Source organism: Protopterus annectens, chromosome 1.part2 (genome assembly GCF_019279795.1).
Source record: "Protopterus annectens isolate FY-2018-M chromosome 1.part2, PAN1.0, whole genome shotgun sequence".
Lineage (NCBI taxonomy): Eukaryota > Metazoa > Chordata > Ceratodontiformes > Protopteridae > Protopterus > Protopterus annectens.
This window is the reverse complement of record NC_056727.1, coordinates 241,770,769-241,793,234: the sequence shown is the minus strand read 5'-3', so window position 1 is coordinate 241,793,234 and position 22,466 is coordinate 241,770,769. Positions and strand designations below refer to the sequence as shown.

At 36.7% G+C, this 22,466-nt stretch overlaps 1 protein-coding gene across 7 annotated transcripts in view; it reads right to left on the bottom strand.

Moving 5' to 3' along the window:
* MEIS1 (Meis homeobox 1) overlaps window positions 1-15,722 on the bottom strand; it is a 575,725-nt gene extending 560,003 nt beyond the window's left edge. For 4 of the 7 annotated variants that reach the window (XM_044055783.1, XM_044055805.1, XM_044055825.1 and 1 more), the window contains exons 1-6: window positions 14,349-14,387; window positions 12,672-12,895; window positions 10,611-10,752; window positions 10,204-10,254; window positions 9,478-9,528; window positions 8,151-8,291 (exon numbers count right to left, since the gene is read on the bottom strand). In XM_044055783.1, the coding sequence (XP_043911718.1) occupies window positions 8,151-8,291; window positions 9,478-9,528; window positions 10,204-10,254; window positions 10,611-10,752; window positions 12,672-12,895; window positions 14,349-14,372 (633 nt within the window). In that variant the 5' untranslated portion in view covers window positions 14,373-14,387. Of the gene's footprint in view, window positions 1-8,150; window positions 8,292-9,477; window positions 9,529-10,203; window positions 10,255-10,610; window positions 10,753-12,671; window positions 12,896-14,348; window positions 14,388-14,807 lie in introns of those variants that run through there. The other 3 variants (XM_044055841.1, XM_044055794.1, XM_044055816.1) reach the window with 3 other exon arrangements.
* Window positions 15,723-22,466: the final 6,744 nt, after the last annotated feature.

Sequence of the window (22,466 nt, the reverse complement as noted above, 5' to 3'; positions counted from 1 at the left end):
TGGATCTAACAATCTTTTGTATGATATATTAGGAAAGGTTAAATCAAGTGAAAGAAAAGTATAAAGAATATGTTCTACTTAGCAGTAAAGAGTAGTGACCTGGAGGTGTTCTACTTAGCAGTAAAGAGTGGTGACCTGGAAGTGCTTAATCCTGCAGTATTGTTAGTTTAGGTGAGTGGACCACGTCCATGTCACTTCACCTAAAGTAATAAACTTAAAAACATCACCCAATGAAGCAAACGTTTTCAACATGGCTTTTCAGAAAATCTAAAACTATAGCTTTCTGCAGTATCAAGCCTTCTGTGAGCACAAGACAAGGGGCTTCACCCCAGGAACCTCCAGAAATGTTGCAATTATCTCCGAGTTCACTGCATTTCATAGCAGCAGCAGCAGCAGCACTGCCCTGATGATATCAACAGTTTGACAAACAGGTTGTTTAGCCAAGTGTGTACTGTCAGACATTTGGCCATCATCCAAATGCCCACTAAACAAAAAGTACAAATGAAATGAGTGGTGATCCAGGAAGCTGAAGAGAGGAAATTATGTGTTACTGCATGACTTACATCTTTGGTAATATGCAAAACAATAGTTTTCTGAGCACAATTAACTGAATAGGTGTTTGAAAATATATTATGTAAATGTTATCATACTTTGATTCACAATTGGGAAAATATATATTAGCATGGCTCATCAGAAAACAGAAGTTATTAGATCTATGCTGAGAAGGAATATTTATGGAGAAAACAAAAGCTTCCTTACTTTTATCAAATATATGACATTCATATATGATGCAATGAATTTTGTGTTTCCCTTTAATTATGATTTAGTTTATATTTCTCTAAAATAACATCTCACTGGCTATGCATTGGTAAGGGCTGTACCAACAGTACAGAAAGAAGAATATTAATCCCTTCCTGTAGGGATAAAATCTATTACCTTCGCATCTTCTCACCACAAAAGGTAGAACTTGTCCTGCTGTGTTACAATTCTAAAGATGCTAGCAGTAAGCAATAAGACTGCTTAAAAGAAAAACTATGGATTACCTACATCACAATACAAAAGTAGTCACATGTGAGCAGTTGTAAACAGTGTACAGAGTTTGTTTAGTTTTTTTTTTTCTTATTTTTGAATATTGTTAAACAGTTATCTTTCTCATGCTGTCCATATGCATTTTGACATTATTTTTGATTACTTTTTCGGAAATACTAAATAACTTTCTTTTAAAAAAAGTAGAGACAGATGTAGTGTCTCATTCACAAAAAAAGTCCAATGCACACACAAAATGAAAATGTACCTGTCATCAAACCCAGGATCTATGCTGATCTATCTATGCAGAAAACCTCACTGGATGATACACTCCTCAGTGCTAGCCATTAGCATTCATTAGATCCAGTTATACAACAAGAATCATACAACCAAGCAGAAATTAAATGTATGCTGTTGTATTCAGTGGCACTGAATATAAAGCACTCAACATATTCCTTGCTGGCACAGCAAGGAATGTACCTTGGAATACAGCACCACATGCCAAAAACTGCTAAATTATTTCATTTCAGATTAACAGAAGACTGACAGTATCTGCAAACAATCAAACAGGGACAGCAACAGCTTCAGCTCCTGTATGAATAAGACTTCATTAATATACTGACCAGAAAGGTACATCTGGCTCAGATGCACTTCCAGGAATACTTCGCGAGTAAAAAGCAGTTAACAGCAATTACCATGATTACAAAATTCATAAAACTGGTTAGGCTAAACAAATAAATGCATTTTTCAATACCAGTAATATTTTCAGCTAAAAACTAAAAGAAAGTTTCACAATGGTCATATGTTGGCACGACATAGTATTTTCAACCATATAAAAAACAGCTTTAATGAGCATTCATGTTTACGATGGGGTTGTATTCCCGACTGCATCTCACTGCTTTATATATGCACTTGGTAGTTCGATACCAGCCTGGTTTTATCGGGCAAAAAAACTCAATATCGTATTTTACAACTTGCTGTTGATAGCTCACATGCTTAATGATTTTGGACCATCAAATCTAACTTACTTTATATTCATGGATCTTTAAGGGTCTGTTTGATATTATCTGAATATACTTTATTTTGAATATTAATCAGATGTGATTTTTTCTCCCTCTAATTCATACACCTCTACCTAGGTCTGTGTTGCCATGAATAAACTAACCTAGTTTACTTCTACACTGTTTTTAATGTAGTACAGGCACACTTCAATTTCAGTTTCAGAGAAATGCCACTAAAATATGCACTCAGTAGGAGCTGTTATACCTACTGAAATTTTTATTTTATCAATTTGTTAACCAGGTGAGCCCACTGAACATGTTCCCTTTTCTGAGAGTGATTCCAGGATTTCTGTCTGGTTACGTGACTCACTCAGAGTCACACAGTGGAAAGAATCAAACCTCTTTGTCCTGTACTAACGGAAGCCATCATTCTTTATGGTCACTGCTATCTTTATTGCTGGCTATATTGCATTGAGAAAATCATTCTTCATTGGCTAAAGGGAACTAAAATTAAAAGGTGAAAAAAGTATGGAATTGTGCACACATATAGGGCAGAGAATTGTTACCAGTGTATGTCTGTTCCCTCTACTTCTACCGCAGACAGTCTGATGAACAGAACCTGTGAATCGTAACACTAAAGTCTAAATTCTTATTCACTGTTTATCTAGTTATTCCTAAAAAGCTATCATTCTTTTGACATCACTGTTCCACCTGAAATGCAACTGTTTCTGCAATTCACTTTTGAAATCAACAGCATCTTTTTCATGTCTTGATATATTTTCTTTCAAAAGACCACATATTAGTACCAGCTTTAATCTTCTTAATTTTCTATAATTATGTCATTAATTAAGGATAAGTACTATTCAGTAGAATGGGAATGCAGCTATGGGTTTTTAAATACAGTTAGTACATCTTAGGAAAGGCACTCTGAGAAGATCATATCAAATAAGTGTCATGACCTGGGTCAACAGTGACATGTGTTCGCACCATTACTTAACTTGGTATAAACAGTGTTCATGGACGTAGATGTAAAGTACAAGGTACCCTGTATGTTCCACCCAAAATCATAAGGAATCCCTCCAGCACATGCTTAAAGATCCATGCTAACACAGCTAGAAGCTGGGTCTAATGAGATAAGGCTTGTCTCTGCAGGTAAACATTTACAGTAAACAGCAAAAGGAGAAAATGTTTCTGTACAATGCAAATACAAACAAACAAAAGCCCACACAGTTACAAATAAACAGTTTAGCGAACTTTAAAGTAATTTCATTATGCTGGTGTGAACAGCGTAAATGTAATGCATCTCTCACACTTGGATAACAATCTAAAATCAAAAGACTTGTCTTACTAATTATTTAAGACCATCAAGTTAGAAAGGACATGTCTTATATTCAAAGAGTTTATCTTTTCATATCTTAATATATATATACTGTGGTCATTTCAAAAACAGTGCATCTTCTGACTGACTGTAGCTGGTAGTCTTAACACAGACTTCTTAACAGAACCCTAAGCTTGGTCTTTTTCTACTCACTAAAAACAATATTTATGTATTACTACACCAACTGTAATATAAGCTTCAGTATTAAAAGCATGTGAGATTACTGAAAGGTAAACACAAACTGCTGTGAATGCCACACTCGAGAGATAACACGGCTCATATGCACACTCTGCATGCCAATACACTTTACTTCTGCAGTGTTTAATTTAGTAAAATACATTAGTCTTACATTTTCCAACTCCTGGAATGATGTTTGCTATCACTACAAATACAAACATCACGCAGAGTTAACAAAACAGTATTAAGCAAATATGGGTGGATAAAAATCCTGCAGAGCACAATAAAAAAATGTCACATAATCTACATTTCTTTTTACGCCTGTCTATCTGTCTGTCAGCCTGCTCTATATAATACCATTGATGACTCTGGCTACTTCAGAAGGGTGACTCTAGAAAACGTTTCATCATATTTTTTTTTTTAATGTAGTAAGGCCTAATTATGCCAGTAACACTAGCTGTTGTAATGCCAGCTACAAGCGATTCTAAAACAGACAGCAAAGAAAATATCAGCCAGATGTAAAAGAAAACTCACGGTAAGGCTAAACTTGGCAGTAGCCAAGGCTGCAGGATAAAGATCCATGTGAGTGCTCTCCCAGAAGAAATCATTTTCTTAGATTTTGCCATAAAGCTATGCACATTAAACCTATAAAGCTCAACTGATTTACAAAAACTAAATTCTGTAGTGATATTTTCTATTCTGGAGTAATTATAACCCTGACTAGACCAATGCAGCATAACATAATTAATATAACAAAAGAACTAAACATTTTCTAGAACATACACTCTATATCTTACTACCAATGCAACTGGTTTCATGTTTAGAGCTACTCATTTAATTGCTTAGTAAATCTTTAGTCAGTATCCATGTCTTGTTATCGCAAACAACAGCTTACACTATTAGAGTGGTTTCTAAAGCATCTCAACTTTGTCTCATGCCATATTCAGAGGATGTTATTTTCATTGTGTGTTTATTTTACGTATATCCCGGTTTGTGCTTTATACACTTTCATTTCAGACTCTGCATTGTGGGAAAGGCGGAGGATAAAAAAACATGAAGAAAATGCAAAATTAAGCACATTTAACTGCCTTATGAGCTCTGGGATAAACATCAGAAAAACAGTATTTCTTTCTTATGGACAGTGAAGTAACCAGAAAGGTAACCAAAAGAGTGAATCACTTTTTCTAAACCTGTAAACCACAAAACTAAAATAATCACTATGTAATAACAGATATAATCAGCTGTCACCATACCCATTAGCTTCATAGCCATACAACATAAAAAATAATTCAAACACCTCCGATTTGTGTAACTAATTTTACGGAACACTACACTTATGCATCTTTGCTGATGTACATATGTTACTGACTGCCTATTATCTGAGAAAGACGACAACCCTCTGTCAGAACATCACCAAGCTTAGAAAGTTACAACTGGTCTTTAGGAAAGGGTGTTGACTGGAAGAAATAAAGTACCTTCCTCAGTTTCTAACCCACTGCAGAACTGCAAACACCTTCTCTTTAGAATGTGCCACCCACACTAGTTGGAATATGAACCAAAAGAGACACAGAGGAGAAAGATTTTTTGGAATCTGAACTCAGATGAACTTCGACATGCACATTCTACATTCATTCAGGCAACAAGAATAACGTGTATTCCATCTTCAGCCATAAATAACAAAGTAGCCAAACATTAGTTAGCTGACAGACAAAAAAAGGCAAGCATAGCTTGAAGTTCACAGCTCATCTCCTTTCCACTCATATTAAAGCTAGATGCCTCCTCCCTGCCCTTGTGGGCTCTAAAAAGAATATGAAGCAACACTCAGCAAGCTCTAGAGACAGAGGGGTTAATAAGATAACTAGTTACTCCAGCTCAAGTAACACCTGAAGGGAATCGACATTTGACAGCAGAGCCTGAAGAACATACAGCGACATGGTTTCAAACTGGCTAGGCCGCATTCACAAACAAATGTAGAAACACGCCTCCTGCTTTCCTCCTCACAGCTATGCAACACTTCTTTTCACAGGGAGGAGCCCCTTTTCTTCCAGAACCAGTGCCCCTTAATCTGCAAACAGTCTATTTGATAAAACTAAGTATAACATACATGTCTTTGCAAAGATCTACAGGCACAATTAGTGTGGGAAAAAATAATTTTGTTTCAGGTCTACATGATCGCCAAATAAAAGACTGGCAGCTGTAGTGAAATTAATAGAATTTTTATAAATAAATGCATGTAAATTATATGCCACGGATTATTCATACTTATATTCAAGAATAAATCATTTGCTTCAATTTGATCTAATTCCTGTGTGCCAAACAATAATGTAAACAAATGTTGGCAATAACTTTATGATGCACTTTCTTTGTCACACAGGGGTCAAAGATTGTAAAAAAAAAAAGAAATCAGATTTCTGATACTACTTTCTGAATGCACAAACACACACACGCACATATATATATATATATATATATATATATATATATATATATATATATATATACATACACATATATATATGAAGGTGTGTGTGTGGTCATGCAGACACAGCATATATGCTCTCTCACTCACACACACACACACACACACACACACACACACACACACACACACACACACACACACACACACACACATGCACCCACAAACCATATGTGTAACTCTTAATAAAATAGATACTGTTTGATTCAAGTTACTACAATCTCATTCCCGAAAATGATTTTTTCATTCTTTGTGTCTGCACAAAATTGTAGTTTTTAATCCAGCAAACTGAATTATTTCTTCTCCTATCAACTAATGCCCAAAATGGATCATAATGAAAATAATTTTCTTGGGTGGCGAAAGCCAGGGTACCTTTTTGGCTAGGCTTATATAGGCCCTAGGGCCAATAGCCTAGTACCTACCTATGAACCTATGACACACACTGACCCAAGTTACTTCAGACTATAATAGTTATCGCACTGCACTGGGATCTTGCTTTAGGTACAGTATAAGCAACCACTGCCACATTAACATCCACAAAATAATAGTTTTAAAGAAGTTTGTAGAAATTCCATCATCAGTATACTGTACATAGCATTTTGGTTCTGAACGAGTTAGTAAAGTACAGTATAATCTTCATTCGAAAGGCAAGTAAAGCACTTTGTAATATTTTCATACAGCTTAATACTTGTGCCCTCCATAATGTAAACAATGAGTGTGTGTGTGTGTGTGTGTGTGTGTGTGTGTGTGTGTGTGTGTGTGTGTGTGTGTGTGTGTGTAAGGGGAGAGTTAAAATACAAATATGAATCTCCAGCAGTAAAAAGCAACTCACAATTTAAGCAATTTGCATTCTCCGGCCATTAACTAATGAACGATTCTTTAAGTACCATTAAAATTGTAAGAATTAGTACTTCTGGCTTTCACTTTGATGAGTAGTTTATTTGTAAATACATCTGAAGTTTGACAAGTAGTACACGGTCTTGAAAAGCAGCGTATTTGATAAATGGGGAATCCAGAAAACAGCAGGCAAGATGACCTTACTAAAATTATTATTATTGTTATTATTATTATTATTATTATTATTATTATTATTACTATTATTATTATTATTGTTATTAATCATTATCATCGCAGTTTAACCACAATCCCTTCAGTCCGTTTTGCCCAGCATTACTCCCAATGTGGATTCCACACATCCTGAGAAATATAAAGCTTCGCTGTTTTTGTTTCTATTCTTAAGCTAATTTCGCCAAGCAAATAAAACCAGAGCACCCAGATACTAGATTTAAAATACTTCATTTTACCAAAAAAGTCAGAAAAATATATCAGAACTAATGTAGTTGCCTAGGGTCCGAGGCCCATAACAGCAGCTAAAGCAGTGGCGATTCCACTAGCCCCGGCTCTGTTATCTTTTAACAAACACACCCCACACCCACCATCACACAAAACAGCACAGAAGTAGTAAATCAATTAACAGTTTAGTGCCTGCCCGTCTCCTTTGTCCATTAAGTAAAACCCAGAATAGGCGCGCAGCTAGCAGAAAGCCCCTACATAAAGCAGTGTGCACTGAGGTCTAAAAGCATTTGGCCAAAGCAAGGGACAAGGCTGCTTTCAGGGAGTAATGAAGCGGACAGCCCGGCAGGGAGGCAAGCAAAGCAGCATTTGCTACATTTTAGACCCCTTGTTTCAGCCTCTGCAGACCACCTATCTAGGATTTTTTTTTCTTAGTTAATTCTTACCAACGATAAATGAAATGTAACCTTTCGGTGCCTTTCTCTAAAACAAGCTAGCAATACAGTGAACAGTTTCTATTTTTAAGACACACAAAAAATATAAAGACCAAATGTAAAAGCAGCAAGAAACAGGTCAAGTCTGTAGGCAAATGCTTTTACAAGCTAATCTTGCCGGGTCGAATCCGGGAGCAAGCCTTAATGAAGCAATAATAGGCACATTATCCAGAAATGTTCATTTCCATGGAAATTCATCTAAAAGGATCCTAATCATATGCAAATAATAAAAAGGAGCCGTAGTGACCCCTGCATACCAACTGCATACAAATTCCACTCGGATGGTGCAAGAGTTCCCATACCTGTTCTAGTGCAGAAGATCTGATGTCTTCACTGTCCGACTTTGAGCCACCGTCCCTATCTTCTATTACCAAATCGATGGGCATTTTTCCTTTTAAGCAGCTAATATATCGATGGCAGAAGTTATCACATAATTCGTGTACCTGGAGTCAATAGAAAGTGAGAGACAGAGAGAGATAATAAGTGTGGAATTTAGAGGAACAAATGAAAGCAAGATAAAACATAAACGAAATTGACAAGTACCATCAAAGTCTATGTGACAGCAGAAGTCCCATCTAGGGCAGGGCTCTACAATTACCCTCCCGAGGCTCCACCACACCGCCAATAACTGCAACAACTTCCATTTCATGCAAAATAGAGATATCGCAGAAAATTGACAGTGACAAGATTGTTCACAGACTACATCATAGTCAACATCCGTGTTAAATGTATCTGCGCCCAGGGTTGTGACCATTACAGAGATGACCTGCATGAGTGTCACTTAAGGTAAACCGTTTAATTCCTGCCACTTTGGTCATGAAATGGAACTTTCTTGGAAGCCTGACACTGAAATATGAAGAGCTAACACAATACACAGAAATATCTTTACAGTGCATACAAATGTCACTTCAGTATGCTGCTTCCCTCTAACAATCCTTTAAATTGCAATAGTTTTGACAGAACCAGTCAACAATAATTTGGCATGTTAAGCCGTAAAGCAAACGGGGGCATTGCGCCCTTAAGGTATTCAGTCAAACCTTTCCTATATATTAACATTACTGATACAAAATCAGCATTTATTTTAACATCGCCTACAACCTTGTATTACAATAGTTTGGTGCCAAAGTGAAACACGTTCAAGTTCATTCCCACAAATGTAGTGAATAGCACATATATCCAAGCCCCCACTGTTCTTTTTATGCTTGTTCCGAAATGCGACAAGGTTGCCCCAGCTCTTCCATGTCTATGAAGAGTGGTCATTATGTTGCTTTACATTTATCATGCAGCAGGTGAGGAGAAATAAAACAACAAACAAATAATCCTCTCCGTGTGCTTAACACTACTATTATTACTACTAGAGTATTCAAGTCAGCTGAGATTGTCAGTACAATAGGCAAGTTAAGGGTTTAAATGAATGAACACAAGACTGGAGTGGTTGTGATCTTTTAGTAGCTCAAATTGTAATTAAAAACTAAGAGAAATGGTAGTCCAGATTGGCTTTGACACTAATTACAAAGAAACAGAAGGAAAGACATGCATGCAAATGGAATGGACTTCTGTCGGACAACCATTACAGATAGACAGTGAGGCAGAAAGAGAGAGGGCAGAGACTGACAGAAAAAAAATTACCTTCTCTAATTCCAAAAGATGAAACCTTAATACTTGAATGGCTTGTATCATCTGTAAGAAAATTAAGCACATTGTAAACCTCCTGAAGTCTAATCGGCAAACTGCTGCTCTCTGTCTCTATACATCTACGCTGAGCACACACTAGTCTTCCTTTTCAACAAAACACAAGACACAAACGTGCATTTAGACTAAATCATCTATGGAATACCATTACTACATTTCGGCAACTTGATGCCTGGTGTGGACATTAAGATTAAAGAAGAATCTGTGCATATTTATTACAGAAATGAATCATCACATATCTCTCTTAAAATTAATACAAGAATACCTAACTGATACTGCCCGATTCCACAAATAATACAGGAGTATTCGGAATTTTAAGGATGTATTATATAATTTAAACAAGGTTAAGTTAAAACTTAATAAAACTGCATGGTTAACTGAATATTCCTAAAAAATGTTCTAATAGAAAATGTTAAAACTACAAAGGAATGGGGTGTATAACATTAAGTGAGTGGACAGTTCTCCAGTAACAGTAAATGGATGGCGACAATTTGTGTTAAAAATCAAATTGCCTAAATGTATTATTTGCAGCAGAATCGCACAATAAGTTTCCCCTGTAGAAACCACTGTATAATATGCTGTATTCTATATTTATTTTATCACTTTAATTTACAACTAAGAATTCTACTAAGATTTTCAATTCAGCAGGGAAGCAATTCTTACCAAATTATCCAGCTCAGGGTTAGAAGAAAATAACGGTTTTTCGGCGCGGATCTAAATGAAAGAAACAATAATTTAGCTGGTTTTATTTTATTTTTTCGCGTCAGTTTATGGCTGTGCCACGAATCTGTATGTTACCTTAATTTAGCCCCCTGCTCCCAACCCCACAGTACAGTACTTAACATGGGGGTCTGTTCAACTAGCACCAGACAAACTCAATGTATGCCAATCTAATTTAGATGACATCTACATCAATAATTTTAAAGTTCTGAACAGAGCTACGCTGCTGGCAATCGTGTTCAATAATGCGCCCCCATCTGTTTAAATGTTATGTATATTACAAGAAAGATCACGTAAAAAAAATCTCAAAATACGTTCATTTCTTCATTAAAAAATGATTTGCGTCTGACCTGCTTGGCAAATACTGCAATGTCTTCGTTAAAGGATTCCGAAGAGCACACATCACCGCCCGCTACCCCAGGCTCCCGGGGAGTGCAAGTGGCTAGTTCACATTTCTCAAAAATCAGTGCTAAAAGGGGGAACAGGGGGTGTCTGTAAGAGAAAAATAAACAAACAGTACAGTAAAAAATAAATAACTGTAACTATGATGCCAAGCTAACCATATACTTCTTTAAGCAAATCTATTGTACTTCTCTCAAATATATATCCAGTACACACACACACACACACACACACACACACACACACACACACACACACACACACACACAGTCACAATCTCTTAATACGCACAGATAAACGCTTTACTATGTATAATTAAGTATTTTAGGTCACACGCACAACATATCTTGTACTGTTAAAGTATGGCTGCAATGAAAATATCAGATTTCAATAAGCTAGCAAAATTCAGCCATACAACCACTGAAAACAAACTTTCCTCGTTTCATTAAGCAGCATATTTTTTCTTGCCGCCTGGCAAAGAATCTTTAAGACGGGAATTGAGAATCACACTGTTTCAATAACTTGCTAAGTTAGCTGGCCAGCTTTAAACAGCGCCATGTACTTACTACAAATACAATGCTTTCCGTATTATAAGCATCGCTTAAGCTAGCATTTATTTATTTATTAACCTAATGATTTAATTAGCTAGAAAGTGTTTGTTGAAGTTAGTACAGGAGTTGCTGACTGCTGTTCAGTGCTCTAGGCTGATGTTGCCAAGTTGGACATTGTCAGTTCACAACACTTCCAGGCTAGTATACAACAAAAGGGCCACTGTAAAAATGACACTGACGCTGACCTCAGGTTCTGTGCAGCCCCTCGGACATCTGAATTTCTCCGGAAATGTCTAAACACTACACTAGATGAAAATAATGCTGTAGGTACCATTTGTGCATTGCATTCACTCATGAACTCACAACAGTTTTAGAAAACTGAACATATCACTTTACACACAGTAAGGAAAGACCTTTCCAATCCAGCAAAACAAACTATTGAGCACTTGTTTACAGCTAGTCCATGCTTTTATTTCAGTCATTATTTGTACTACACTTTCCATGACGTGAAGACATAATGTTCCTTACAAATTAATACCTTCGGTTGCCTAAAATGCACGATCTTGCAGTTATCTTAAAATTATTGGAGCAATGGATGAAAGATAAACTGTGCGAAAAAAATCGCAATGGAGATATTTTATGAGGAAGTTCGTAACTGATTTTACACTGCCATAGTGAAAGTTCAGGGCTGTAAATGTGCATGGAAAAAAACTAGGAGCTGTTAGGACAGAGTGGAATGTTTGCTGTCACCAGAAGTTTTAATACCAAAATGTGTACATGCTTGCTATATGAATACTACAAAATGCTACAGTAGTAATTAGCAAAAAAAAAAGCCACTTAAAACTATCATTATATGCAATTTTAATTTATCTCACAAGCACTTCACATTAACGACATAACTCTCAAACTCCATCCCCCATAATCAGGGACAGAGATAACAATGATGGAGGCAGTGGTTCCAAATTAGGGATAGTTTTTAAATGATAACATTACTGAATTTAAACGTTGATAAAATTGTATTTGACTTAGATCATCGTGCATTTATTTGGGAGGGGGTAAACGAAGTCAGCGACTTTAATGACTGACATTTGCTGACTGCAAACTGTCACCTAATCTCAAAAAAATCACAAATCAAAACTGTCAGATAGAATCAGAAACGTCATAGAAAATCAAGGAGAGTTGAGAAGTAGGATTGACCCAGTGTTTTAAAACCTGAGAGTATAACTTCAGCAGCACGCAGAAAACTCGGTATTTGCTACTGTTGCCGTTTTCTTGTTAATTATTTTTACATAAAACCACGACTCTACGTTAAACATACTTTACTCAGTACATATTTACATTCCACAACACCATGGTGCACTTCTGAAGTTTATTTTTAACCAAGACACAATGTCATGCCACAAAGAATAGTCATAGACCCTATAAAATAAATAAAGCTAGATTGTCAGCTGCACTTACCCGTAAATCGAGTCCTTGTCTCTCTTTAGAACATCATTAACCGAGGAACCCATGCTAGGAGGCATGGCGTTGGGGTGACCCGAATGTGGGTACTGGTGCGAATGCAATGGCGGTGCATGATTCAGATGGTGCACAGGCTGCATAGATCTGGCCGCATGGGGATCACCATATATTGCACTGGGTAACCCAACTCCATCAATCCCATAATGGGCCAAATCATCGTACTGTGTAACAAAATAAAACAGAGGTCAGGCACAATGATAAAGCAGAGACATTTTACATCTAATCACTTACCTAGCTACTTGATAACGTCTTTGTGTACCTTCCTGTTTTATCTCCCTCGTTTTTAATTTATCCATTCTTACATTTTTTAACGATCACCTGAACCTAGTCTGTATGCCTTTATGCATGTCTTTTGAGTGGCATGTAAATTTATTGCTTAGTGTTTTACTTGCATTTTCTAGTTACTGAAGCATTATTAAATTATTCCTCGCACGATTAAACGTACTGCAAGGATCATAGCAAGAAAAAAAATACACAGGTTCTAATGATGCACAGGATAAAATGATAATATGATTACTTTTTTTATCACAAGTTAAAAAAAGGAAGAAAACTTCAGCCAGAGGCATTCTTAATGCTACTGCACTCACTATACCGCTTCACTGAGTATACTACATTGTAAGAATAATCGCATCTCCATACATTTCTACAGAAGGTCTCTAATCTTCTTTTGTATAAACAATGCCCCTTACTATTGCCGCCCATATTTTCTGGTGAGCAGACCTCATAACTATTTACAAGAACATCACAAGATATGCAAGTAAACATTATCTCATGGCCTGCAGTACTTTCAAAAACTGTCACAGTAAATGGTGTGTATGTCTGTGTGTTTGCACTGTAAGTAGAACTAATCTGATTAAAATATAGCCATACTGAATCTTGAACGTATATTTCAGAACTGCCTAATATTGTTTGGCTTGCTAGTAAAACTGAGGTGGACAAAAAGCAACATGGTCTTCTCCCTCAGCTTCTGTCTCTCTCTCTCACGGGAATGAGTTTCGTCATCTCGCCACCGAAATTACTTCTGTGTCCTGACATACAGAAATCTCAGTCTACTATTTTTATACTTGTGGACTGTGCCCTTCTAATCTAATGCGCATTGTACAATGCCACATCTAATATATACTGCTTTGTTACAGTAAATTCTGCACACGCAGCCATTGTGTGTGCGTGATTAGGCAGCTGCAAAATACTGATATTATTAAACACAAATTGAACTTCTTAACAGCTAAAAAGTAAGGGAAAAGTCATGCATTCCAAACTTGTTAAATCAGTCAGTCTACAGACATAGACATGCATAAGTCGCTACTTTATTCAAACTAGGCTAATGCTATTATTATTGTTATTATTATTGTTATCATTACTATTATTATTGTTATTATTACTATTATTATTATTGCCATCATCAATAATATTAATATTATTACAACGTTTGAGGAAATAGCACCAATGTGCAGTATTCAAATGGGATATTAAGTAGTTGAATTAAAATCATACTATATTATTAATATATGACACATAAGTACGGTAAAATGTTTTTATTAAAATTAAATGTTTTATTAAAACTGAGTGCAGCATTAAGGTACCTAACTGCAACTGCAATATAAATGGACTTACAAAATAACCTGAGTGTGCATGCATTACAAGCCAAGCAGGATACTAGGAAAATGTTTCTTTTTTTCTGAGCTACCCAAGCATTGATTTGGAATTAAATATGCTTAACATGGATCCTCAAATGGTCAGACTGATAAAAAGTAGTGCACTGCTTCATATCAGCAACTGCTAATGCATTATTGTTAGACAGTCAAAGATGCAACTGCATATTTAAAGCAAAACGCTTGTTGGTATATTAAACTTAAGGAATAAACAAGTGCAGGGAATTGAAAACGGTTAAATCCAGTCAGGGAAGAACAACTAGTACCCACAGTCAATAGTTTGCTTGCAAAATTCCGTAGCCGTGACTACTGGAAGGCATATCGGAAAGACACATTAGAATGAGAAAAAGTTTTCCCAGCGCCTGTCAGCCACGTTTCAATTCATCCAGCATTAAGAGCTCCAGAAATGTTGGATACGTACCCTTTGCGCCATCGGCCTGCCTGGCTCCCTGCTTCTGCTTCAGCTTCAGATAGTATCCTCTACGAGGCCAGTGTGAAAATAATAAGCACGCAAACTCCACAATAACAAAACAGGTCAAATCCCTTAAACATTGAGCGGCCAGCCTCAGTCTTCAGTTTAATTGCTGCTTAAAGAAGAAATATTTGAACATGAATTGGTTCCAGTTTCCTTTACGCGATGAAAAACACAGAAAAAAATTCAAAGCTTTCTCCAAATCTTTTTTAAGTGCCCCTCACAGCAATATACCCCAGTCTCATGGCTTTTCGCCACTTCAACTGTCAGTCAAAGACGAGGCTGTCAAAGTACTGAATGAATGATGATCCGGCCGTGCGCTTCCACTAGTCTGGACACCGTAAAAATGTTAATATTCACAAACAGAAAGATCTTAACGCTTCTTCCGTGTATCAGGGTTCGCTCCTGATCAGATTTTTTTCTTTGCAGTTGCTTCTATTGGCGATCAGAGGAGGTGGGATGAAATGCCTGTCTGAGTTTGTCTTAAAGGAGCCACGATCGATGCTGCCTGTTTCCAGTCCTTGGTTGTGTGTAGTGTGTGTGCACACAGAGACGCACAGAGGTGGATGTGGACCAGAATGCAAGAACCCGGAAGCAGTGGTGGCCATAACAGGTCGCGTCTTACACAATGCATTGGGCTATAGCAACTCACTCCCAACCGAGGGGGGTGCGCCTTACGAAAAGGCTGCTTAATCCACCGGAGGGTTACATGGAAGGGAGCCAGCAGTTAAGTTTGTCTTACTGCACTGCCGTCTAAATACTGTCTGTAACAGAATGCCTTTCACTGTTGCTTCTGGCAAGTTTTTTTGTAGTATCAAACTAAGGGCTGTGAGGGTATAGGAGCCATTTAAAAACAGTATGACCATGTGCGTCTGTGTAACTACTAAATAACAGCGGTGAGACGAATAAGGTTACGCTAACCTAGGAAAGGAGATCTCGTACACTAACAGCCTTATTGCATTTATTTACAGTATTTCACTGGTTTGTCCATCTGTTGTTATATAGTCCTCAATTTCTGCATTAAATGGTGTCACATTTGCATTTGGGAAGGCTCTTAAAGAAGAAAAACAAGCCCAGTTATGTTTCCCGAGTTAAAGTCGTATATGTGTATACACGTATTTTTTACAGTATTTACATGGTTTCAGCATCCAACCGTGGTAACAAAAAACGCAAATACATTAACTGTTAGGGGCCTGCAAATAGTGCTCGCTTTTATTACGAATTCTACAGAACTCTGTTGCATTTAAAGACTGTGCACAAGTGGAGGTGGGCAATTTTTACTGTTTGCATTTTGTATGAATATTGTATTTGCTCACTGTGATAATATATTTTTATTTGCAGGCAGTGCGACAGAGTACTTTTAGCAACTTCTTCATTACATTACAGCAGACAGTTGCATTACTGAAACACATCCTTCCAACATATAACTATTTATCGGTTGTAAACATTGTTGTGTTGTTTGTTGTGCATGGTTTTGGAAACCAGGCAGCGCATCCAGCTAGCAACGACACATGTCCTAGGAATTCGTACTTGTATCTTACAGTGGTAACAGAGTTTATGTTGGACTGACATTTAAGTTTTTGGAGTCAGGGTCCTTACCCCCCCCCCAACACACACTCTATAAATCAGTGACAATGATTGGTGACCTACTGGGACTGTGAACTAAGAGGGCCGAGCCCTGTCAGGCCACCCCTCCAGCTAAGACCATCACTGGAGTTAACTCTGGTTAAAAAGCCTTGGTATGTCTCGTGTTACGGTTTATTCTTTGTTGCAATAACTGGAAATGATGTCTGACGAACACGTATTGTAAGCAGCATAACAACACCTACGCCAAGAGAAGTCTGAGAAGAGTACAATACCCTGCAAGACTACGCATTCATGGCGTTGACTCTCCCACTTCCTTTTCCAGAGATTTTTCTTTTCTTCCCCCTGTAGAGTACATGAAATGAACTAACCCAAGTCTCGGGAGTGGATCAGAGCTAACCAATCCCTCTCGTAGTGGATAATACCGCCTTCCAATTGGACGAGAGAATAATCAATTATGAAAATAATCGATCAGCTGGGAGTGCTGATGAGTGAGGCGGGGCCCAAAATACTAGGATGTTCAGAAAGTGGTGCACGAAAAGACTAACTCTTAATCGAAGGATACCGATGATGTTTATGCGGCTGCAGTTGGTGTCTTACTTGATCAACTAGTAGGAGGAGTGTGGTGGATGCTTGAGAAAAAAGCAGCTTAATAGCAAGTTAGCAACAGCCATCTCTGCATTGACACACTGACCACAGAGCTTTTTATACTACAGATACCGCAGCAATTATCTATTTTATTCACTGTCAATGTGCAGATGAGTAACAAGCAAGGTATGAACGTCGGGTGCACTTATTGGAAAGAAAACACGCGAGAAAAGTATGCTACAACGTTTATTTTTTATTTATTGTCAGCGATTCAGCATTACAGTTCTAGCATGATAAACCCACGATGTACATTTTTTTCTTCTGTAAGATCACGTTTATGAAGTTTTAGTCAGATTTTTGAATTTTGAGTGCCATTGATATTTGAATAAAATAAAACCATGTGACTTTTTGGATAATATCGGATAAAACACAGTAACAGTAAAACTCGCCCACGCTTCTTGAGTGGTATTTGTTATGATGATGCAAGTTAAACGCGTGCATTTATTTGTAATTTTTTTTACTTTCTACAGGATGATTGGGCATTATAAAGCTCTATAAAGTTTTACCGTACTCATAAGACATTAACTACCTAAAGTGTAGAGCTGCAGGCTGCAGCTTTTAAAGGCAATGTCATTCTAATTAGTTATGGCTGATTTGATGTTTAGTGTGTTTTTAGAAAGAAATGTAGTCATAACTGTTCCGATAACGATGTTCTTGCATGATTTTTTTATCATTTGTAATTTTCAAGAAACAGTGAAGAAGACTAGAAAAATATCAAATGCACAGTACTTAAGAACGCCTGAAAGTGCAAGAAGGTCGGTCTGGAAATGGAAAAGGGGTGTTAATGATCGAACTGTAGTTTAATAAATAATGTAAACTTCATTCTATGAATTATATACAAAAGGTACTCTAAGATTAACAATCTGTTGCAACTGCATATCCTTTATTTTAGTTTTCCCGGGGTGGTTGTGGCTTGTGCGTTTTTATTTATTTATTTGCAACATTTTAAATGGATTGGTATTGTATACAGTACATTCGCTATGACGATAAGGACCCCTTGGAATTTGCTTTCACCCCTAACAACATATATATATACATATATACATATACATATATATGTATATATATATATATATATATATATGTATATATATATATATATATATATATATATATGTATGTATATATATATATATATGTATATGTATATATATATATATATATATATATATATATATATATATATATAGTATGCTGTACAGTTCTTTTTTTCAGTATTTTTTTCAGTCTAGCTATTATTACAGTAAGAAGTGCACGTTAAGTTAACAAAGCTGAGGTGAGGTACAGACCAAAGTCAGGCAATGTTAAAAAAAAGCACTAGCTGATATATCTTGATAGGCACCCTGCGCTGACCGCTCAGAGCTATCCTTACAATCTCTATTGCACAAATGTGTTGTACTTAGCAAAGTGTGCAGTACACTCCGTGCTCCCAAAGAGAGAGACAAAAATCGATATCTACGTCCGTCCCTTACCAGGTAGAGTTACACCTCTTGCTTTCCAAACTGATCATGATAGAGTTTATCATTTATTTCTCTGCATTAGTTCCAGTAAGCGCAATAATTAGTCCTTCCTGCCGTGGTTACTACATGGGAATCAAAATACGCAGAATAAAATCCTGAAAAAAATTTAAAACAGTTCACAGCCAAGACTTTGTATAAACTAACACATAGCAGTGCCATTTACCATAGCATAAACTGAAGCAAAATTAGACTGTCCCTGAATATGCATATTGTTTCAGATGTACGCCTTAGATAAACCCTGTGCCTGTTGGACACATACAAACTTACAGAAGTCCATTCTGCACCAGTTTACTACCTCCAGTATCTCTCTAACTGTGGAAATTAGTTGCCAGCCTTCACTTAGATAGTCTACACGTTTACAAGTAACCTTACCAAATGTAATGCATGTAAGGAAGACGTTTGCATGCATCCCGTGTAAACACGCAATTGTTTTTTATGTCTGCCTAGCATAAAAGGTGCGAACATGTGGTGGAAGACTATAGTCTTTTTACTCAGATATATTGCATTTTTGTTTTTAACAATTATTTGATTGCAGTAGAAAACAGTATTTCCGGCTCCGTGTATATATATTGCTACATTTTGCTGCTACAGTGCTTACCAGCATTAAATTGACTGGAACAAACTTTTGAACTGACTCTTAATTTTTCAGGAATGTCCCGGATTTTGCCAAAAACATTTTGGTGTGTCCCTTGAACATGTTTCATTTTGTGTGTAAAGGGGGTCGCTACATTTACTTAATAATGTTGAACATTATACTTAATATAGGTGATTAAATAAATTCTCTTTTGTTTCAAACACCCTTTCTTATGCCATCAAATTTACAGTGTATAAAGCCAATATTTAAACATGTTTGATTTTGGGTCGTTTGCACACCCCCTTCTTTCAGTGAAGCAGTTGAGAGTTAGTCACACCTCTCAACTGTTCAGATTTTTGCCTATTTTGGTGTGTTCTTCACGCACCGGCACCTTTCAAAGGCACTTCATTATGAGGAACATTGCTCATTTTGAGCCGTAAAGAGTCCATGTTCCCACGTTGAAGGGGTCTATCATACAATCAGTGCTGGTAAATAACATTGAATCATAGTAATTAATCCAAATAAAGCTTTATAATTAAAAGATTGTAACTGTCATGTACGCTTCCTAGTTGAAGTTGTTAAACTGGTTAGTAAAGGTTTTAGACATTTTGCCCTTTTGTTCCACATTATCAGAGGCACTGTTCTACATTCTGGAGATGGAAGGTTGATAGCCAACTATCCACATACCATGTGTGCTTTTCTTGGCAAATAATTGAAGATTGAAGTCGTTAATCACATGAATTGAGTTTCAAAATTCATATCCTACAGACTATACATGCTAATGCAAAAAGCAATAATTAAAATATGTCCCTGATTTTGAGCCTTTGTCTCTCCATTTTTTGGCTTTGTCCATATTTCTTGCAATAAGTGTGTTGAGGAGTGCCTGTAAAAGGATCGTTAATATAATGCTGAAATAAGAATAAACAGAAATGTAAACAAATAGAAAATGTGATCTGCAAAAATGTGAAGCTGCAACCCCCAGACAGATAGATAGACAGATGGACAAATAAATACTCATTGAATGGCTAATGAATCAGGGCGGATCATGCTTTTGGTCCTAAAACAGTATTTTAAGCATCTAAATCTGCATTGGTGACATGATACAGCATTTGAACCAGTCAGATTAACATTAATTTATATAATATTGCACGATACAGAAGTTGAGCAGATATAATAATAATAATACATCAGTATACCGTTAACGAAAATCTTAAACTGTTTTGTCTGATGTTCAAATGATAAGCGGGGATGTTCTGAAGATAAAAATCATAGATATCTATGTTCTGTTGAAGGTGTGCCCAAGTTGTTGTACTAGTTGTAAAACTTGATGGGATTTTTGTATGGCAGGTTTGTTTGCCACGATAGTTTCTACAAAAGCTAATGGTTGCCTGTCAGCTGATCGGTCATCCAGAGGTCATTTAGAATGCATTCTAAGCCGACATCTCAGTTGTTCCACCGTCCCTGCACAAAGGTATGATGCTGTTATTATCAACTAATGGCACCCCTTCATTTTTTTCAGAGCATCAGTATAAGCACTACCACATTTTTGTTGGCTCTGAAAATCCAGCATTCACCACATTTAAAAGTATAATCCCTTAAACACACTTTATAAATTTCAGAGAGCTGTTCTAGAAATTTTATGTCATCATTTTTAAAGCTGCTGTATTGTTTCGCTTTGTTAAATCCTTAAGTAATATCATTTGTGAACGGAGAAATGAAATGTATGCCTGATAGAAAAATGTATGTTGCTAAAGTATATTATTATTGTTGTTATTATTATTATTATTTCAAATCGAGTCGGTATAACTTTGGTAATCGATTTTTAATTTCTTCTCATATCAAGAAAACTCGGGCGTGATACAAGAGAAGTAAATGCCCAGGAGCAAATACTGCAGAAACAAGAAAGGGGGAAAAGACCTTACCCGATTTTTTAATTGCAAAGTGCTGAAAGCTGCATCTGAGTTTGTAGAGTAACCTGGAAATTTACAACAGCTGATGACGACTTTATTTATTTATTTATTTTTGTAATAATATTGTTACAGATTGCAACAAGGCTAGTGCCACGTTGATGATGCCTTTTTTGCGCTGATAGTTACACACCTAAAGCAGAATAACTATCAGAACCATACTTCTTAAATGTCCAGATTTTCGTAGAATGTCCACATTTTTGCCTCATATTTTTGGTCTGTTTCTCATAAAATCGTAGTTTTCTTGCTAATCATTGGGACATCACTGAGAATTAAAGTCAGAAAATAATGAAAGATACAAGTTTCAGACTTCATACCTTTCAGAAAAAAATCATACTAATTCTATGAAATGTCTAAGTTTATAAGAGCAATATTTAAAAAAAACGGATTCTGCTTTTGGACCTATCTCACCCATTGTTTACGGGTTTGCCCACTCTTAAGAGGTTGAGTGGTAGAATTAGGACTAAGGAAACAGGAAACATCGTATAATGGTATTAATTTCAATGAATAAAATGACTCATTCAATAACGCTATTTAGCGTTTATTTCTTGACGAATAGCCATGCTGTACTTTTTAATTTTCCCCATTCCTTAGTATAAAGTTTTTTTTCCCGTTTTAAGTGCTGAAAATTCTGCAGACCCGACAATTTTACTAAGAGCTACTTGCTCCCGATGCTTGCACGCCAGCGCCTCCTGCCGGACAGCGAGGGCTGCGTGGGTAATGAACCGCTAAAACCCGCGGCGATTTTTCAATATTCAGTCTCTCGAGGACACCCTGCGCTCCAGCGCTGTTTTGGGTTCAGCTATTTTTTGGTTTACGATACCATACCAAACAGTAGTGTCCTGACTGTGGGGAGATTCTCTTATCTTAAGAGACACACACACACACACACACACACACACACACACACACACACACACACACACACACACACACACTGAACCGACAAAGAACAGAGATAAGACGGAAGCGAATTTCTTTTTTGTCTCATTAAGCAGTTTAGTACCCCGAGAGCACGAACCTTAAGAGAAAAGGCTTCTTTCACACCAGGTCTCCGTACTGTTCATTTGAAAACTGCCTTGATAATCTTATTTGAAAGATCAACTTTAAAACAAAATGTAAGAATTAATACATCTGTTCTCTTTAATTATATAACCGCGGTGTCCTTAATTATTACAGTTTGCAATTCCCCATCTTCTCCAGCAACGCCCCACATTTCAGGAGTAAAGAGCAAAGTAATAAAATAAAATTAGGGGCAGGACAATTATGCTTTATGAAGCTGTGTGAAATGCATTACAACACGCATTTGTTTTAA